This window comes from Felis catus, chromosome D4 (assembly GCF_018350175.1).
Source record: "Felis catus isolate Fca126 chromosome D4, F.catus_Fca126_mat1.0, whole genome shotgun sequence".
NCBI classification, from domain to species: Eukaryota; Metazoa; Chordata; class Mammalia; order Carnivora; family Felidae; genus Felis; species Felis catus.
In genome coordinates this window covers 85,028,200-85,047,439 of record NC_058380.1, presented here as the reverse complement: position 1 = coordinate 85,047,439, position 19,240 = coordinate 85,028,200, and the positions used below count along the sequence as shown (strand labels likewise).

The window sequence follows — 19,240 nt, the reverse complement described above, 5'->3', positions numbered from 1 at the left end:
TCTTCGTCAACTACTTGGTCTCCCTGAAAAAGGTGTGGTACAGGAAAGTAAAGAAAAACACGTGATTCTTTGCTCTTACCTATTAAATCTTAGAGCAATGAGTTGGTGATGTAGCAACCTCCAATGGTGACCAACCAGGTGTTTTTTGGTTTGTTCTTTTGTGGGTTTTATTCTTTTAAGTTTTATTTATTTATTTTGAGAGAGACAGAGAGAGCCAGCTGGGGAGGGGCAGAGAGGCAGGGAGAGAGAGAATCTCAAGCAGGCTCTGTGCTGTCAGCACACAGCCTGACTCGGGGCTCAAAGTCACGAACCATGAGATCATGACCTGAGCTGGAACCAAGAGCTGGATGCTTAACCGACTGGGCTACCCAGGCGCCCCCATTTGTGGTTTTAAAAAATGAATTTCAATCCATTGCAGCCACTCAATACATGAGTCTGATGTATCTGGGTTGAAGTCCCAATTCCGCCCTCAGCTCTATGATCTTAGGCGAGTGACTTAATTTCTCTGAGCCTGGGTTTCATTATCTGCAAAAGGGAGTTAATGGAACCCCACCCCAAAGGGACACTGGGTGGATGAAATGTGATACCACATCATATGCTTCACCTTTCCCAGTGCCTGGCACATAGTAAGTGCTCGATAAAGCACAGCCATGAATGTTCTTATCGTCATTATTACCAGTAAACCTCTAGCACACAATTTATGTCAGTGTTTGGCATTGACTTTCAGGACCTTTCAGTTCTGGGGCAGAAAGTACGCACTTTCAAATCAGACAACAGAACGGGGAGGGAAGGGCAGTCCCGCCACTGGTCTTGGCTTGACCGAGGGGGGATCGCCATCAGTGGTGGTGCCTCGTAGACTTGGGAGTGGGGAGGGGAGGAAACTCAGGAACTTGGTGGGTTCTTTTCCCAGGCAAGGGAACTGAGGGCTAGATCGGATCTATGAGCTAGGAGTAGTAACGTCCTCAATCCAGACCCCAGACATCATACCTCACAAGGCAGGGACGGTTACCCCGGGCGGGAAAACACCCGTAGCGACCCTGCCCCTTCAGAAACTATTAGCCGGTAAGATGGGACCTTTGAATGTGTGAAGAAGGTGAGACCTTTCCTCCAATAAAGGAAAAGGCCGGCATATTACTTGCCTTTGCCACCCTGCTCTTTGCTCCATTCCTCCATCTACAGCAACTCGGGGTAAGAGACGGAGCCACTAATTACACATGCTTAAACAGGCCTGATTCTAAGTAAACACATTATACAGAGTCAATAGAAATGTGTTCAGTCATGCTAATGAACACAGAGGAAGGATACAGCACTTTACTAAAACAAACAGTCTTCCAGTTTTTAAGTACTGTGTGGATAGCAACAAACTATTTTAAATTCATTACAAGAGTCTCATTTCTTTTTTTTGTTTTTTGGCTGACTTCATAAAATCGGGGCCTTAAAGGCACTGCAAACTGCACAGAGCTGACCACAGGTCTTTCCGGTCGGTCTGGGCTCACCTGGCCCCTGGGAAGAGGCTCTAGGAAACGACATCTAACCCGAAATGAAGAGGCTGCCCTAAGCCCACCCCCTCTCCGTGTGTGGTGAGACACTTGTTGGTGATGCGAGGACCTGCCCTCAGGATGTCCACGGGCAGCCAAGTGACAGATCCCCAGTCACGGGGAAGAGGCTTCCCACCCAGATCACGGGGGCTGCACCGCAGGCAGACCACAGGCCCAGACAGGACGCAGCCCTGGGCCTCCTCACTTAACTGGTTCAACAAATCAGGAGGAAAATGCAGAATGGGAAATCCCTCGTGGCTCTCCAGTGTATCGATATAAAGACATCACAAGTCAATTAGTTGTCAAAAACGAACACCAAGGCAAATTTTGAAACTAAGAAAAACACGGGGGGAAAGTGGGAAATGAATACAAGTCCACAAGGCAATTTTAGTTCCTAAACAGACGAGTCACATAAGAATAAGCAAAAGCAGGGGCGCCTGGGTGGCGCAGTCGGTTAAGCGTCCGACTTCAGCCAGGTCACGATCTCGCGGTCCGTGAGTTCGAGCCCCGCGTCGGGCTCTGGGCTGATGGCTCAGAGCCTGGAGCCTGTTTCCGATTCTGTGTCTCCCTCTCTCTCTGCCCCTCCCCCGTTCATGCTCTGTCTCTCTCTGTCCCAAAAATAAATAAACGTCGAAAAAAAAATTTTTTTAAAAAGAATAAGCAAAAGCAGCAAGCGAACACGTGTGAAAATGTTCAGGTCTTGCTAATAAATGATGACGAGAAAATTAAATAAAATTAGAATAGTAAAACTGAATAAAAATTTAAAGCCTACGCCGACAGGCCTCTAGTAAACAGGAACAAGCCTGTATCATTAGTGGCACCGTGAACTGGTATTTCTGGAAGTTAATTTGGCAACAGAGACTACTAAAGCTTATCTTTATGAAGCCCATCCTCCAAGCAAGGTGCTGTGTATGGTAGGTGCCTTAGGTGATTCGACGATGAATTAAACATGAATCTCACCCTCAGAGAAAAAGGTTAGTAGCAGAGATGCGCAGAAGACAGACGCGGCTAAAATCCAAGCTAAAAACATTATGAGGTATCTGATATTCCCCCCTCCGTTTTACAGATGAGGAAACTGAGGCCCAGAAGGGTGAAGTCATGTGCTTGGGGTGCTAAAGCCGTAAGTGGCAGAGCCAGACCCTGTATCAGTGAGTCTGACCCCGGAGCCCACGTGCTTCCCCCACGCCAAGCCGCAGCGTGTCCTGACAGAGAACAGGGGGCCACTGAGAGGCAAACCCGATCGCTTCCTTTGGCTTCCGACCGCTGCACCGCAGTGCTTACGTTGCTCCCTCCCTCCACTAAACGTGTGCTGTGCCGGCTGTGATGAAAAGTGGAAAGGAGGCAGCTGGCCCCTGCTCTCTGACGGATGACGGTTCCGTCTGGTTACGTTGTAACGCGAGACCTTGTTTTCAGGGCCAGGTCACCCACCAGACTGAGCTCCCGGAGGGAAGGGCCAGTATCTTAGTCAGTCACCTTCTCTCGCAAAGCCTGTGGTGCCTACGGAGGCGTTCATCAATGTTCGCTGACCGTGGAGGAGAGCGAACTTACTTGAAACTGGTACCTCGGGGTCAGAGACGGTTTCACGCAGGGGGCAGAATTAAAGCTCGCCCTTGAAAGATAAGCGGTGTGGACGCTCAGAATTGAGGGAAAGGGCATTTCAGGCAAGGAAAACAACACAGCAAATAAGTAGAGTCAGGAAGGAAACAGGAGTGAAGAGTGTAGAGTGAGTACCTCAGTGTGGGTCAAGTATAGAGTGCTTGAAGAGAAGGAAAATGTTTGTAGAAGAAGGCTGGAGCAGACCAGAGCGGACCTAAGACCCTGCAGCCTCAAGTACTCGGAAACTCATCACAAGAAAATCATTCAAAATCTTACCCACACCCAAACTGATCTACAGATTCAACACCACTCCTATCAAAACCTAGCTAGCTTCTTTGCAGACACGGACTAATCCTAAAATTCATGGAAATTCAAAGGACCCAGCATAGCCAAAATAATCCTGAAAAAGAAGAATGAAGTTGGGAGACTCATGCTTCCTGGTTTCAAAACTTGCCACAAAGCTACGGTAATCAAGACTGCGTGCTATTGGCACGAGGAAAGACATACAGATCAATTGAAGAGAACTCAAGAGTCCGGAAACAAACTCACATTTATGGTCAACTGATCTTCAACAAGGATGCTGAGACAAGTCAGCGGGGGCAAGAATAGTCTTTTCAACACATCGTGCTAGAACATGACATCCACATGTGAAAGAATAAAGTTAGACCCCTATCTCACACCATACACAGAAGTTAACTCAAAATGGATCAAAGGTATAAATGTAAGAGCTGAAACTATAAACCCTCAGAAAAAAACACGGGCATAAATCTTGGTAATCTTGAGTTAAGCAATGCTTTCTTAGTTATGACACCAAAAACATAAGCAACAAAGGAAAAAAGTAAATGAACCGAGCTCCGTCAAAATAAAAAGCTTGTGCATTTCAAAGGATGTCAAGAAAGTGAAAAGAAAACCCAAAGAAAGAAAATTTTGCAAACCACATAACTGATAAAGGACTTGTATCTGGAATATCTGAAAATATTCTTACAACTCAACAATAAAAAGACAATCCAATTTAAAATGCCAAAGGATCAGAAGAGACATTTCTCCAGAGAAGATATACAAATGGCCAGCAAGCACGTGAAAAGCTGTTCAACACCGTTAACCATCAGGAAATGCAAACCAAAACCACATGGAGAGACCATTCCACACCCACTAAGATGGCCAGAATGGTAATAACGAGTGCTGGTGAAGATGTGGAGAAACTGGAACCCTTAAACACTGTTGGTGGGAACGCAAAATCGTGCTGCTCCCCTGAAACACAGTTTGGTGCGTCCTCAAAAAGTTAAATACAGAGTTACCATATGACGCTGGAAATCCCACTCCTAGGTGTGCACCCAAGAGCAAGAGAAACATAGTCCACACCACACAACAACTTGTAATGAATGCCCACAGCAGCATCAATCCTAATAGCCCAAAGTGCAAATGTCCACCAACTGAATGGATAAGCAAAATGTGGGACCTTTAGATAACGAAATATTATCCGGCAATAAAAAGGCGTAAAGTACTGACACATGCTACAACGTGGACCTTGAAAAGGTTATGCTTAGTGAAAAAAGTCAATCACAAAAGACCACATGTTGGAGGATCCTGTTTACATGAAATGTCCAGAATAGGCAAGTCTGTACAGAAAGTAGGTTAGTGGTTGCCCAGGGCTGGGAAGCGGTGGCAAGGTGAGGGCTGGAGAGAAATGGAGAGTGACTGCTAATGAGTAGAGGGTTTTCTTGATGATGAAGTGTTTCCAAATTAATTGTGGTAATAGTTGCACAACTCTGTGACTATCCTAAAAACCACTGAAATGGATACTTCAAATGGGTGAATTATATGGTAGGTGAATTATATCTCAATAGAACCGTTACCAGAAAACCCTGATGCATAAATATATAAAACCCTTCTGTAAAAGGCACTTAACCACATGCTGTTACAGGGCGGCTGTGTGGCTAACAGTATGGCTGGAGTCTGACTTGCGTGTGTCTTCCAGTTACTCCCCCACTTGAATCTCGGATAAGTTCTTCAAACCTTCAGTAGTTCCTGTGCCTCATTTTTCTCATATGTGATGGGTTTAATAATGCTCATCTCTAAATAGGGGTCTTGTGAAGATTCAGTGAAGTCAGGAACCATTTATCACAGGGGTTAGCATCTGTTAGGTTACAACATGTCCGCTCTCATGATTATTAGCTAATACGTATATAACAAGTAAAAACAAAATGGCCAAAAGTGAGAGGACAATTAAGAAAATAAAAATATGCTATACAATGGAATATCCTTGTTTCATTAAAATAATGGGCACGGGTGGCGGGGTGGGGGGGGTGCCTGGGTGGCTCAGATGTGGGTTGAGCGGCTGACGCTCGATATCGGCTCAGATCACGATCCCAGGATTGAGCCCCGTGGCGGGCTCCACACTGAGTGTGGAGCCTGCTTAAGATTCTCTCTCTCCCTCCCTTCCTCTCTCACTCTCTCTGTCCTTCTGCCACTCTCCCCCGCTATGTGCTCTCTCTCTACAATAAAGAAATTAAAAAAAAAATGGCTATGTGGCGTCTGTGTAGATATGCAAAGTCTGGTCTATATGAAATGCTAGCAAGAAAACAGCAAAAAAAATCGTGGGCCCAAAATGGGACTAACTATGGAAAAATAAAGCATGTACGACAAAGAATGAGATCCAGAGTTTCACAAGTGAATCACATGTAATAAAGAAAGGATTCTTTGTTTTCCATTTGCTGCTTCACTGTTGGGGACATCCTGAAGTTGGGATCAGTAGTTAAAAATAAAACAAGTTAAGCTGTATCAAAATGGGGAGGCTCAAATAACCAGAGGTTTTCCAGCATGATTTAATAACTGACGTGCCTGACAAGAACCTCAAAGCACTCCAGGATCCTGAAGAAGCTTCTGTTTGGTCGGCGACGCGCTTCTGCTCGCTGTGGCTCGGGGTCAGAGTATTCCCTCACACTTGAACCCTGTGTCCTCTAGTGCAGGCTTTCTGGTTCCGACTTTTCTTGTGTGCTCCAAGAGCCAAAAATAAGGACATTATTGCACCTGTATTCCCCGGGCGTCTTTGATTTTTTTCCTGATGCTTCTGGGTCTTGCGCCAAGGTTGGCTTCCGTTGACACCAGAGGATGGACTAACCACGAACCACGAGCAGTTTCACCGTTGTGTTCCTGAGGGGGCCGACGCAGCAGGGAGCCCGTTGTAAGAGAAAAGGACATTCTGCTCATTTACACGCTGCTCCCCAGAACACCACAAACTCCTCGGAGAACCAAGTCAGACACGCGTCAGAAGCAGCAGGGTTTATTCACGGGCATGCAGCAAGGCCTCCTGAAATGTTCCCAAAGAAAAATGCCCATGCAAAACCTCTAAAAATACACCTGCAGGAAGAAAAGTCCCGTTGCAATGAGTGGTGCTAAAGGGAGACTCACGTGTGTCCACCGTCTCCTGAATCGGGATGAAGCCCACAGGCAGAGTGTCCTTGATGTCAATGAGCTTCATATCCACTAACACGTTCCCTAAATGACTCTTGGGAAGAAAGAAAAGAGATACAGACTATTAATCTGAACACCCCTGTGGTGGGTTTGCCATTTTGGCTTCGAGATGCATATTTAACACGATGACTGGTGCAGCTTTACGACAGCAGGTTAATTAGAGTAGGTGCCACTTAATGTTCCCCAGCGGTTACACGGGGACGCGCGTGGCCCCCGGGAAGGAGTTTCATCTGCGGCACCTCAAAGCCACTCACTCAGCCACGGCTTTGGTTAGTTGGCTAGACAGCAACCCGGGAGACGCTCGACACATAACCCAGCAGAGGGCAGCTGTGCGCACGCGTCCTGGGACCAGGCTGCCACTCAGCCTGGAGCCTCAGCTCTCGGGGGGGCCAGCGGGTTTTGGAAAGAGCACGTTCCCGGGGCAGTCACCACAGCAGGAGAGAGCTGCATCGGAGCCTAACGGAGAACCAGTCACACTCCTGCGCGATGGCCGGTCTGCATATTGACACGTTTTGGCTGCTAGATGCATCCCGTAAAATCCCAAGAATCATAAACTGATACCGAGTGAAAAGCCCTGCTGCCTCAGTATTACACATCTCCTAAAATGACACGCCCAAGGGCCTCTTAAAGTTTCTGTTCAGTGGCAGTACATGGTGGTCCACAGTGCGCAGTTTCCGTAACCAGTGCAAAAATACCTCCTGCAGACAGCACATCCCATTCTGGAACTGGAAGAGGGGATCGTCTGCAAACATACTGGTGCCTGCAGCCCACACTTCCAGTGGAAACGCTCAGTGCCAACAAGACCTCAGAAAACCAGTCAGGGGAATCTTACCATCTAAACTCTACGCTATGTTCTCTCTTGGTCACTCTCTATTTTCCCCCGTATCGATTTGTAATGGCATCTTTGTGAGGTTAGTCGTTTAACGTCTGTCTCACCACTGGGGTTCAAGAACCACGAGGACCCAAACCATCTGTCATTACTCTAAACCCAAGCTTAGCACGGTTCTTGGCACACGGCAGGTGCTCAATAATGATCTGAACAATTTAACATTTGGGGGGCACCTTTTCAACGGGGTGGGCCAGAGTCAGCAACGAGATTGGATCTGCTTGGATGACAAATCAAAACTGTATCAGCGGGGCGCCTGGGTGGCTCAGTCGGTTAAGCGGCCGACTTCGGCTCAGGTCACGATCTCGCGGTCCGTGAGTTCAAGCCCCGCGTCGGGCTCTGTGCTGACCGCTCAGAGCCTGGAGCCTGTTTCCGATTCTGTGTCTCCCTCTCTCTGACCCTCCCTCGTTCGTGCTCTGTCTCTCTCTGTCTCAAAAATAAACGTTAAAAAAAATAAAAAAAAAAAACTATCAGCAAAAACAAAAGTAACAATAAAAATAAACATAAAAATGAAAGTATATTTGATAAACTCATCATACCCCAAAAGTGCACAAATGAAATACATTCTCCAGATTTAATTATGAAGGTCGGCATGTCAAGTGCAAACTGTGACCAGTGCTTTCATGGCCCCGTTGTCGCAAAACCGTTTCTTTCTCCCTGAACTATCGTGTTTGAGGACCATTTTATATTATTACATTTCAGGTAGCTGGGTCTCAGGGAAACAATGCCCAGTGCAGTGCAGCAAGTGGAAAGGGGAACCTTACTAATGCAGAATAAATCTCTGACCGTGTAGAAAAGGTTTGAACCGTTAACCTAACTCGAAAACATCAGCTGCTTTCAGAATTGCCTGATCTAATCTATCATAATTTTTTTTCCCCTGGCAGTTGCTTTTCCATGTCATCACTGCTTTCTGCATTGAGAAATTAACAACTGGCTGTGTTTTCCTGCCCCGTAGATGGATGGGCATTCATCAATATCCTTCTCAAATGTCTTCTACTTGACAAGTTGGGTTTCACAGAAGTCAACTGCAAACCACTTAGCGACCTCACCCTCCACACTCTACAAATGTCCCTGATCATAAAACCAGAACATCAGTGGTGTGGCCATTAAAAAAAGCATCAAAAACCCTCCCATGCATACAAAACGGGAGGCTGCACTGTCAAAGCTGCCCGCAGCCCAAGTGTGGTCCCTCCGTGCACGGGGCTGCTGCTGTACCGGGTTTAATACAGTAGGTCTGCGACACCATTAATTTTGCTTGTTCCTCTCCCCTCCCCCATCCCGTGCTCTCTTTCATTTCCTCCTCATAAATATGAAGAACGTATTCCCAATCCTTGTTGAGCAAATGATTCATGCCAAAAGCCCAATATGCACTGACTCAGGGTATTTATATTGTCTCTGGTAGCCAGTATTTGCTAGTATACTGTAATTATTTTTGACAACCTTGCATTTAAGGTAGCCACAGATAACCAACTTAATATTCAAATGTTCATAAATCCTTCTGTTTAATATCCTCCCTACCTAATCTATGTACATTATTATTACAGGTAATGCAGAAAGTACAGGGCATGAAAAGTGCAATTAATCTCGATCCTTCCCCAGGAAGCAATGTCACTCCAAAGCCAGGTTTCTGTATTAATAGCGTTATTGGGGGAAAGGAATTTAGGTTCCAAAGGAGTGTCCCAAAACTCCTACATTGGGAGTCTCGAGCCGCCTAATTAAGAATCTGTCCAGTCTTGAGATCCCACATCCCTCCTCTACAGTTGTAAAAAATGACACTATGCAAAGTCCTGGTGGTGACAGCACAACCAGGACAGACTGGCTGTATGGGATTAAAACACACCCCACTCCTCCTGTGCTCCTGAGCTGGCAAGTGGGTCCCTGCCAACCCCCCCTCGTCTGGATCCCTTTGGATCTCACTCCCGGACTCAGTCATTCTTCCTCGGAAAAGAAAATGCACCGATTTCCTATACTCCTTCAGAGGGGAAGCGAGATTTCTCCCCCAGCCCTTTGCTAACACCCTACCCCCCCACGCCTGGCCCTCCTGGAGTGAGGCCTGCAAGGCAGGCACTCAGTAAGATCTCTTTAATGTTCAACAAAGGCTGATAAACTCGATGCATCTTCTATAATATGAAATACACTTACCCGGGACACCCAAAATTAACAAGCGTTGGTGACTTCTGTCATTTTTTGACTTGTCACCATCCCCAGCTCCAAGGGATCCAGGACTCTTCTGGCCTAGACTACAACACCCCACAGCCTTCAGGGCAAATGCAAAAACAAACAAAGAATCAAACAAAATAACCCTAGAAATCAAAAACTATCAAAGACATCGTAGCTGTCCTCTGAGGGTACGGTTTGGAGCTGCAGCCTCTTCGGTCAGGAGAAGAGGCTGAGCAGAGATCAGTGATGAGCCGAGAGACCAGGCCACAGTGAGTTGTTCAACTCCTCGGGGAGTTCGTCCATCCCGCCCTAAGTGGCAGGAATGAGCTGACCTGCGGAAAGTGGCAGCCAGCAGACAGGACGGAGGTGACAAAAGCTAAAAATATCAATCATTTCAAAAGCGGGTTTAGGTCAACTTCAGGGACAAAGGGGGCGGGAGAGTGTACCGAATAGGGACATGGACGCAGGGAGGAGGAATGGGGCCACGCACCCCTAACTGCAGGAGCCCACGTCCGTCCGGAAAGGCAACCCAGCCTCCAGTGTCTCCCAGGGCAGCACCCAGGGGCCTGCTCAGACTCCTTACAGCCTTAGCTGCCACCTTCCCACATGCATGAGAAGGACTTCCAGTGTTTAGTGCCGGGACTGTCCCTGCCCCATTAGGAACTCTGTCCTTTACAACAAGCATATGTTACTCTCGTAATTAGGGGGAGAAAATTAAAGCAATGATTTCTGCCCCACTCCTGGATACATGAGGAAATGATTTTCCTAACAAAGACTTATCAATAAACAACAGGGACGGCCGGTGGGAGAGTGCGCAAGCCACAGAACCACGTGACTGTCTACGTCCAGACATCACTGAGGGACACCCGAGGACCCAGGGATGGGACCACAGGCCGTGTGGTATGTGATGGGGAGAAAGACCGACTGTTCCCCTCTCCCACTTCTGAATGAGGATGTTTGAAAAAAATCGTTTGTCTTTTTAAACCATGAGCTTCTGTTACTGTTACAATAAAATTTATAAAAATAAATTAATAACCCCCCATTTTTTTTTTGCGTTAGAAAGAGACAATGACATCTAGGCCAAAAATACAATGTCACCCCTGAAAATCAAAGTCTGACAGTTCCCCGTTTGGGGCGAGGGAAGACAGGTGACCTTAGATAAGCACAGAAACTCTCTGATCTCGGGAAAGGAGCTAATACTCGCAGAGACTGTCTGAGGATGGAAAAGGTTTATTTGCAGTGCCTCTAAGAGGCCTCACTCAGAGTAGCTCTGGGTAGATACGAAAGCTACTTCCCTTTTTTTCTAAGCCACTCATTAAAACACTCTATTGGAAGAGCCTTAATGGATAGCTTTAAAATTTCCTAATTTACGGGCCCAAGAATTAAGAACACCACACCGAAAGACATCTACACACGTGGTAGACACCTACCTGCAGACACAAAGAAATGTCAAACGTCACAGAGACTCAGGGAGAAAGTCATTTGGGAAACGAGGCCGTGTCTGGGAGAAAAGGTGATCATGGAGTGTCCTTCCAGCCATGCTTCCATTTATCGGCCGGCTTTAAATCCAGCTGCACTAGCAAACTCTCACGTCCACACTACCCTGTGATTTGTGACTTACAGGAAAGGTAGGCAAATGATGGCTGGGGGAGAAATTTCCTGGTTCCCTTTTGAGAACACATTTTAATGGAGTTCACGGTACACCTGGGTACGTGGCTAATAATACCGTTAATAAATGAAACACAGCGCTAGCTGCTGGTTTCTACCCAGTTCACTAAAACCACAGATTAATATGGCAATGAAAATAAACCACAACAACAACAGCAAAAAAAAAAAAAAAAAAAAAAAAGAGGAAATTTCAGCCAGGCACGTAAATGCCTTGTGCTCACTCAGCAAACGGACACCACTACTAGACTTACATTTTCTTTGGAAAATGATCTCGTGAAACACAGGTATCTGGTAACCTTGGATTTAAATAAGCCATCTTTCCAGAGGTCAGCATCCACACCATCTGCTGTCTGTGCAACCTACACCAAAGAGACAGAGAAAAAGAGCACAGGTAAGGCAGGCTGGAAAAGGAGGCGTGTGTGAGCATCTTCTCCATACCTGCGCCAATTAACACTGGCCCCAACTCTCATGCATCTCATTAGTTCATTTCACTAGGCACCGGGAAGAGATTTTCCAGAAGGGGAAAAGGGAGAATGTGAAAAATACAACTTCTAAAAATATTGTCCCCAGGGAAGCCATTGATTAAAGACACCCTGACAAAAATGGTTCTAATGAGAAAAGAGCAACTTTTGTTGCAATGGACCAAGAAGGGATTGGAGAAGTCAGCACATTAAGTTCCTCATTACCACTTACTCGGGGGACATACAGGGCGCAGAAAAAAGTCCAATGGGGTGTGAAATGCCACCTGAGAGGAGCACCGCCTGCTCCAGGGCCCTGGGGCCAGCCAGGATGCTTCGTCAAGGGGACCCTAGTGGGGGCTGGGGGGCGGGGTACCAGGGAAGCCCGCTCCTCTCTGTCTCCTCCGAACGCAGGCTCCACGAGTGGTACTCAAGGTCGGAAACTGTCTCATGATGGAAAAATAAAAAAGATTCAGCTCCTTGTTTATGGCCTCACTAAGAAGCCATTTCCCCGTCCACAGCTACAGAGGTGTTCCTCTCAGAAGCGCTCAAGCATGAAGCCAGCCTTGATCTGAGTCCTAAAGGACTTGTGTACTGGGCCGGGGCGGGGGGCTTAGCGTGAAAGCCCCTGCTTTGGGACAACCTGCTGACGATGAGATTGGAGAGCAGGAGAGGAACGGCTGGATGAGGACAGCATTTCCCCTCCCCCCCCCCCATTTCTTTCCAGACTGTTCTATTCACAGACCGCCAGGGCTTGCTCTGCTGTCTCACTCGGTAGCCCCAGAGGACAGCATCCCGAGGGGGCACATCCAGGAAGACTGAGGGGGCAGCACCCTGTTTCAGACTGAGCTCCAAGACAATCTGTTCTCTGCTGTCTCCCTGGTCGTCCTGTTGGGCCTTAGACTTCGGGGGCCAGTTCTCGATCTGACAAATCCCTGAAAGCACCTCCATTCTTTGCACAAAAACTGCCTGGTCTCAGCCCCATCCCGTGGACTCTCCACACAGCACGCCAACGGCCTCTGGTGGTCACATGAGCAGGGCGGGGGCGTGGGGGGCATCCCCAGGGCCCCCTCCAGCCACATTCTCAGAGGCTGCCTCAGAGAGGCCCAAAGGCCAACTGGCAAAAGAAAAATGCCTTCCCCCACCCCCCCCCAACTGAACAATCGTAAATTAGCAAGTGCAACACGAGAAAAAGAAAGATCCCTATGCTACATGTGCAAATATGTTTGACCTGAAATGTGGGGGAGGAATGGTATGGGGATAATTTCAGGAACCGTTTGCTCCAAGTATGTCACCCCCACAGAAAGAGACGACCTGGAACAGCATCAGGCCTCATCAGCACTTTCCCCCACAATGGTCTTACATAAAGTTTCTTGGAAAACATGAACTATAAGGCAGGGGCCCTAACTCTCCACCTCCAAGCATCTCTTTTGTTTGTTTTCTCCTGTGGATTCCATGAGAATGGAGTGGTTCTAACGAGAAAAGAGCAACCTTTGTTGCAATGGACCAAGAAAGGATTGGAGAAGTCAGCACATTAAGTTTTGAAAGATTTTTATTTCCCAAACTGTACTTTTCTGGTACTTCCTCAATTCTAGGATGTAGTCACTTGGGAATCACTCAGGGATGGAAAGAATAACCCTTTAGGAAAAAAGGAAATCAAATATCAAACTGTACGGATCTATTTTAAGATGCATCCCAATTTCAGAACCATGAAGATGTGAAAATAAAAGATGCCAGAGGAACAAAGAAATAAGGGAACTTACACAAACCGTGGTTTCTCGATAATAAATGCCTTATTTTTGATACATTAAACAAATAGTCTGCAGAACACTGGAAGGTTGTGGAATCCCAGGCTGGGACCTCAGAAAACAGAGCTGTCTTTAACCTCCCACCAGAAAGGGAATGGAGTTCAGAAGGGCTCTCCTGGATATTTAGTAATTCCACTGGAGGGCGGGTATACCCCAAATCAAGGCTATTGTTTCCAGGACTTGAAAGGGATGGTTTCCCCTCTGCTCACCCCACAGCCTGAATTTTCCTTTTTCTGGGTGGGAAAGACACCTCACTATGATAAAGAGGCCGGTACAAGCCTGTAAAGAGAACAGGTGCGCAGCGGGATTGCCCCTTACCTGGGAGGCCCTGGAAAGGCATTAAAAATGCACAACCAAAGGCCTGGCTTTGCCCTGAGGCCACAACTCATTTGCAATGAAGTAAAAATGTGTCATGCCCTCCAACCCCAACCAAGGGGAGGTGAGGAGGGTGGTGAGAGAGAGAGAGAGAGAGAGAGGGAGACAGAGAGAGTGCAAGCACATATGTGTGGGTATGCACGTGTGTGTGTGTGTGTGTGTGTGTGTGTGTGTGTGTGTGTGTGTGTGTGTGTCTGGGCAGAACACAGAGGTGCCCAGAGCCCGGACCCACACGGAGGGTGGACTAGAACAAGGAGCAAGAAGGTCCCGGGTCCCAGCTCATCAGAAGCACTGAGAAAGTGGCCCTGGGGTAACAAGGCCGGGCATTCCCAGCCTCGCCTTCCCTGTAAAAATAAGATGTACCCAGAAGCTTCTTTCTAATCCAGTCACATAAAGGTGTTTATGAACCTTAATGCTTGTGTTCCAAATTAGATGAGCTAACGAGGTACACAATAAGTTACGTGTGAGGCGGGAGGCTGCGCAGGCCCCCCTGCAGAAATCCACGTTTCAACTCTGACCATGAGAACTCAGTGGCCAGCCTCTGACTCTCGGGATGGGAGAGGCCATGGGGAGGTGGGCTGAGGGCTGCAGGAAGAGGTGATCTAGGTGCAGCGCAGCCCATGAAATTAAAAGGCAGACCTGAACCTGACACTGGATGGCTTAAGCAAACCCCCTCCTCCTGGGGACGCCGTGGTTAGAGATGACCGAACATGCAAAGCGTCTGCCTCAGTGCTCAGCAGGGGGCACCCAGAGAGCCAGCACTAACACGTCTAAACCGAAAATGAGGACAGCTGGTCTGACATCGAACCACACCTTTAAAGTGACATCGTGCTACGTCAAGATTCAAAAAGTCCTAAACTGCCACACTGGGGTTCAGCTGGTCCTCTGGGATTCCTTCCCCATCTCTGGGACTAGATTTGGCCTTCAAACACAAATTATGTACATGTGCACTTAATGTTTACCTGCCCCCTACTATCCTGCCCCTGGACTACAAGTTTCACAAGGAAGATAGCAATCGCCATCCATCCCCTGCACTGCGCATAGTGCCTGATACATACGGGCTCAATCAAAGCTTGTTGAAGGAATGAACGAACCTGCCACTCAGTCAGGGTCGAAATGTGAAAAGCCACACACCTTGCTAGCTACCCAAGGAAGGTAATCAAAAAATTTTAAATGAAGTTTCCAGGATGTAATCCCTTGAGCTGAGTGTATCCCCTTCAAAATCCCCACTCTGTGAGGCCACATACCCATTTCAACAATGAGGTCCCTTATTGTTTCGCTTATCTTGTTTGTACCCTGCCCTGTTCCCCAAAACACTGGAGTTGCTGCTGCTGAGTGCATTGCTCCGAGTGTTTATTACAGGGCTTCACACGTGCCACGCGCGCGCACACACACACACACACACACACACACACACACTCTCTCTCTCTCTCTCTCTCATACACGCTCTTTAATTACACACTCACATATACACATTCTTCTCTCCTATACACACTCACCCTTTCATGCCCTCCCTGTCTTTCCAGCATTTCCCTGGGTATAGGAGCTGCCTGCGGAGAGGAGTAGGTGGGCAGTGACAGACTGAACACATGGGGGTGTTTCCCTTCTCTGCCGATGTTCTTCTCAAATGACAACCACGTGGAGAAGGCATGAACCCACTAAAATACAGAGCAGGAGAAGAGCACGATGCAAGAGAGATGTCAACAACCGTCTGTGCAAAGAGATGTGTAAAGTTAAAGGCTGGGATTTAGCAGAGTGGAGGGTCTAATGACTTGCACCCCGGGACACCGTCCCAGAGCCACCAGATACCACTGGGGATGAGGGTGAAACAGGAAGATTGGAACAAGGTCTATAAACACAGCAGTCACACTCCCAGATCCCCATCCCCATTTCAGATGTATCTTCTGCATAAATGGAACCAGTAAGGCTCAGGACTCCAGAACATAAGGAGGATGTAGACTCCAGACTGAAAACTGTGCATACTGAATGGTGGGCCCCCCTCCCCTGCCACCACCACGCTTATCCTCCTTCCTGGTTCTGGTGTCTCAGCAGCTGTGTGTATCCCCTAAGCACTGGATACCAAAGGATTCGTTTCTGGAGATACTAAAGAGTGCCAGAGAATAGACCAGCACGCATAGACTCTCGGGGTCTCCTGCTACAAAAGCTACTTCCCTGCTACATCACCCTGTGCACCACCCACCAGCCCACAGGCCCCACCCCCACCCAGGCACTTCACCCCCACTAACTAGTGCCCCACTCTTAAACATAAACTGATAGCAAAGGATCACCAGGTGCTGAAGGTAAGTCCCAAATATGAAAGACAGTGTCCAAATTAGAAAAACAGACATTTAGGGGCACCTGGGTGGCTCAGTAGGTTAAGCATCTGACTTTGCCTCAGGTCATGATCTCGGGTTTCATAAGTTAGAGCCCTGTGTTGTCGGGCTCTGTGCTGACAGTTTAGAGCCTGGAGCCTGCTTCAGATTGTGTGTCTCTCTCTGCCCTTCTCCCAATCGCTCTCCGTCTCTCTCTCTCAAAAATAAACATTAAAAAAAAGAAACAAAATTGAATCCTTTAAAAAAAAAAAAGAAAAAAGAACAGCGGGCATTTGAGGGTAGCAGAGACAGTATGAGGAAACAATTAAAATTAAGAAACAGGCAGCCAAACCTATAATTCATATCTTCAAAGGGATTAATAAATATATTGCAACCACCAAAGAATGGAATATTGTGAAAACAATTTTAAAGGATCAATTTAAGAATAATATAGAGAACCTAGAAATAAAAAAGTTATAGCTAAAATTAAAAATTTTTTAAAAAATACTGGAAGAGAAAATTGAGGATCACTTCCAGAAGGCAGAATACCAAGATGAGATAAGCTATAGGAAAGTCAAACAAAGAAGGCTGAGGGATCAGGACAACATCCAAATGATGAAATCTCCAGAAAGAGAAACAAAAAATGGAAGAGAAGGTGAGTGTCCATACTAAGGAGGACGTGAGTGTTCCAGCACAGTGAATGAAAAAGTCCCACCCCAAAGCAAAACAAGAGAGAATCCCACCAAATCTGGGAGAAATAAACCATCTTTAAAACTTCCAGAGAGAAGTATCATGTCACATAAAAAGGAATGGGAATCAGAACACATCAGACTTCTCGACAGCAACACCGAGTGCTAAATAAGACAAGGGAAAAAAATGTCTTTAAGATTCTGGGGAATTCTTGAATTCTCCACTCAAACCAATTAAATGTGAGGGCAGAATAAAGACATTTGCAGACGTACAAGGATTTAAGAAGTTAATCTTCCAGCAGCCCTCTCTTAGGAACCTACTGGAGAATGCATCAGCAAAACTGAGGATGAAATCAATGAAGAGGAAACCATGAACCCCAGGAAACAGATCCTACATGGGACGGTGACGACAGGGGTGCCCAGGCCTAGATGTGAGGAAAAGGAGAGAAAGGCATGGTGGGACATCTGGAGGAAGAGTGGCTAGGACAGTTTCTGGAACTGTACTTAAACCCTGGGAAGAAATATGGATGGGTGTGTGACAGATGTACTGGAGCACTTAGAAAAATAAAAACACAGGCATAAAGCTGTTTGAAAACATAATTAATTTAAAAAGTAAAAAAATTTTTTTTAATCTGTATGTAAAAATCAATAGGCACTTAGTATGGAGGTTCCTTAAAAAGAAAACTACCCTATGATCCAGTAATCACACCCCCAAAATACAAAAATACTAATTCAAAAGGACACAGTCAGAGAAAGACAAATACCGTATGATTTCACTCATATGTGAAATTAAGAAACAAAACAAGTAAGCAAGGTGGAAAAAAGAGAGAGAGAGAGAGAGAGGCAAACCAAGAAACAAACCCTTAACTACAGAGAAGAAACTGATGGTTACCAGAGGGGAGGTCGGTAGGGGGGATGGGGGAATAGGTCACAGGGCTTAAGGAGTGCCGTGTCACGATGTATGTTAGTGCTGAATGTCATTATACACCTGAAACTACCAGAACACTGTATGTTAACTATACTGGAAATAAAATAACAAAACACAACACAGCAAAATAAAATAAAAATGATAGCTGGGAACACATTAAGAAGAAAATTGAAAAATGAGAATATAAAAGAGATAGGCACCTAGACAGTTAAGCAAAATGAAAGAAACAAGTCAATAACGAATTCCAAGAAAATGAGAAGGATGCTTGAGAAAGAAAAACTACCCATAGTACATTACCTGACTGAGCGGTACCCAGAGTCTGCCTTGTTATAACACGTAAACACTGACCACCAAATTACCAAAAATTGTGAGGCTGCCTGCTGGGGGAGATTTTAAGAGAACTGAATGTGTAGGATAGGTAAATTAAGAAATAAGGAGTTCATTCAAACTATTTAGAAACGTGGAGATAAAGTACCGGAAGTGAAGAAATCTAAGGGTTGAAAGTGCCTCTGGGGAGTAAAAAAGGAAGAGACAGGCTGGGGGCTGTTGCATGTTCTTCTGAGCCTTTCGGTACTCTTTGATTTTTTTTTTTTTTTAACCTATGTATCCTTTTGTTGAAAGAAAAGTGAACTTTAACTTTAAAAGAATCAGAGAGCTGGGAAATGTATCATGGGAGACACTATGGGAATGGACGATTCCTTTTAGGGAAACCCCCACCATCAGGGATGTTCCTCCAGGTGCAACATGACCTCAATGCCAGTCACCTCCTCAGTGGGTTCCCAAGAGTGTGACAATGTCCAAAGCTGCGTGCACAGAGGATTCTGGCCTCCTCTGCTGCTCGAATCCGCCTAGAGTTACCCTGGGGGTCCCCTGTGAGGGATAGTCCCAGCCCTGCAGAACCAACGACAAGACCTTAGAGGAAGCTGCCTGACCAGGATCCGGACTCAGCCTCTGTCTCTCGGCCCAGGCCTCTGAATCCTTCTCTGGCCCAAGTTCAGAGGTCACACTCTGGACCACTGTGCAGCAGTTACGGAAAAAATGTGTGCACGGGAAGCCCGAACAGCCACTGTGCGGTGTGACTGGCTCCCCACAGCTGGCCTATGGGGCATGGGTGCTGTAACAGAACCGTGAACTCAAATGTAAGAAATCCTCCTGGTTTCAGGACAGGCAGTGGGGCTGGAACCCTTGCAGAGGACTTCCTGTCTGCCTGGCATGGGTCTAAGCAAGTCACGTGCACTTCTTATTGAAGTCTCCCAACAACCCAATGACATACGTACTGTTTGCTCCACAGATGACACGTGAGAAAATGAGGCTCAGAGAAGTGAGGTAAACTTAACAACGTCAACTC

General features: G+C 46.7%; 1 protein-coding gene across 15 annotated transcripts in view; it reads right to left on the bottom strand.

The window, feature by feature from the left end:
• Nucleotides 1–19,240, bottom strand: part of MVB12B (multivesicular body subunit 12B) — a 220,890-nt gene that overhangs the window by 144,860 nt on the left and 56,790 nt on the right. For all 15 annotated transcript variants that reach the window (XM_023242720.2, XM_045043187.1, XM_045043194.1 and 12 more), the window contains exons 3-4: nucleotides 11,574–11,681; nucleotides 6,546–6,642 (exon numbers count right to left, since the gene is read on the bottom strand). In XM_023242720.2, coding sequence (XP_023098488.1) covers nucleotides 6,546–6,642; nucleotides 11,574–11,681 — 205 coding nt within the window. The remainder of the gene's footprint in view (nucleotides 1–6,545; nucleotides 6,643–11,573; nucleotides 11,682–19,240) is intronic.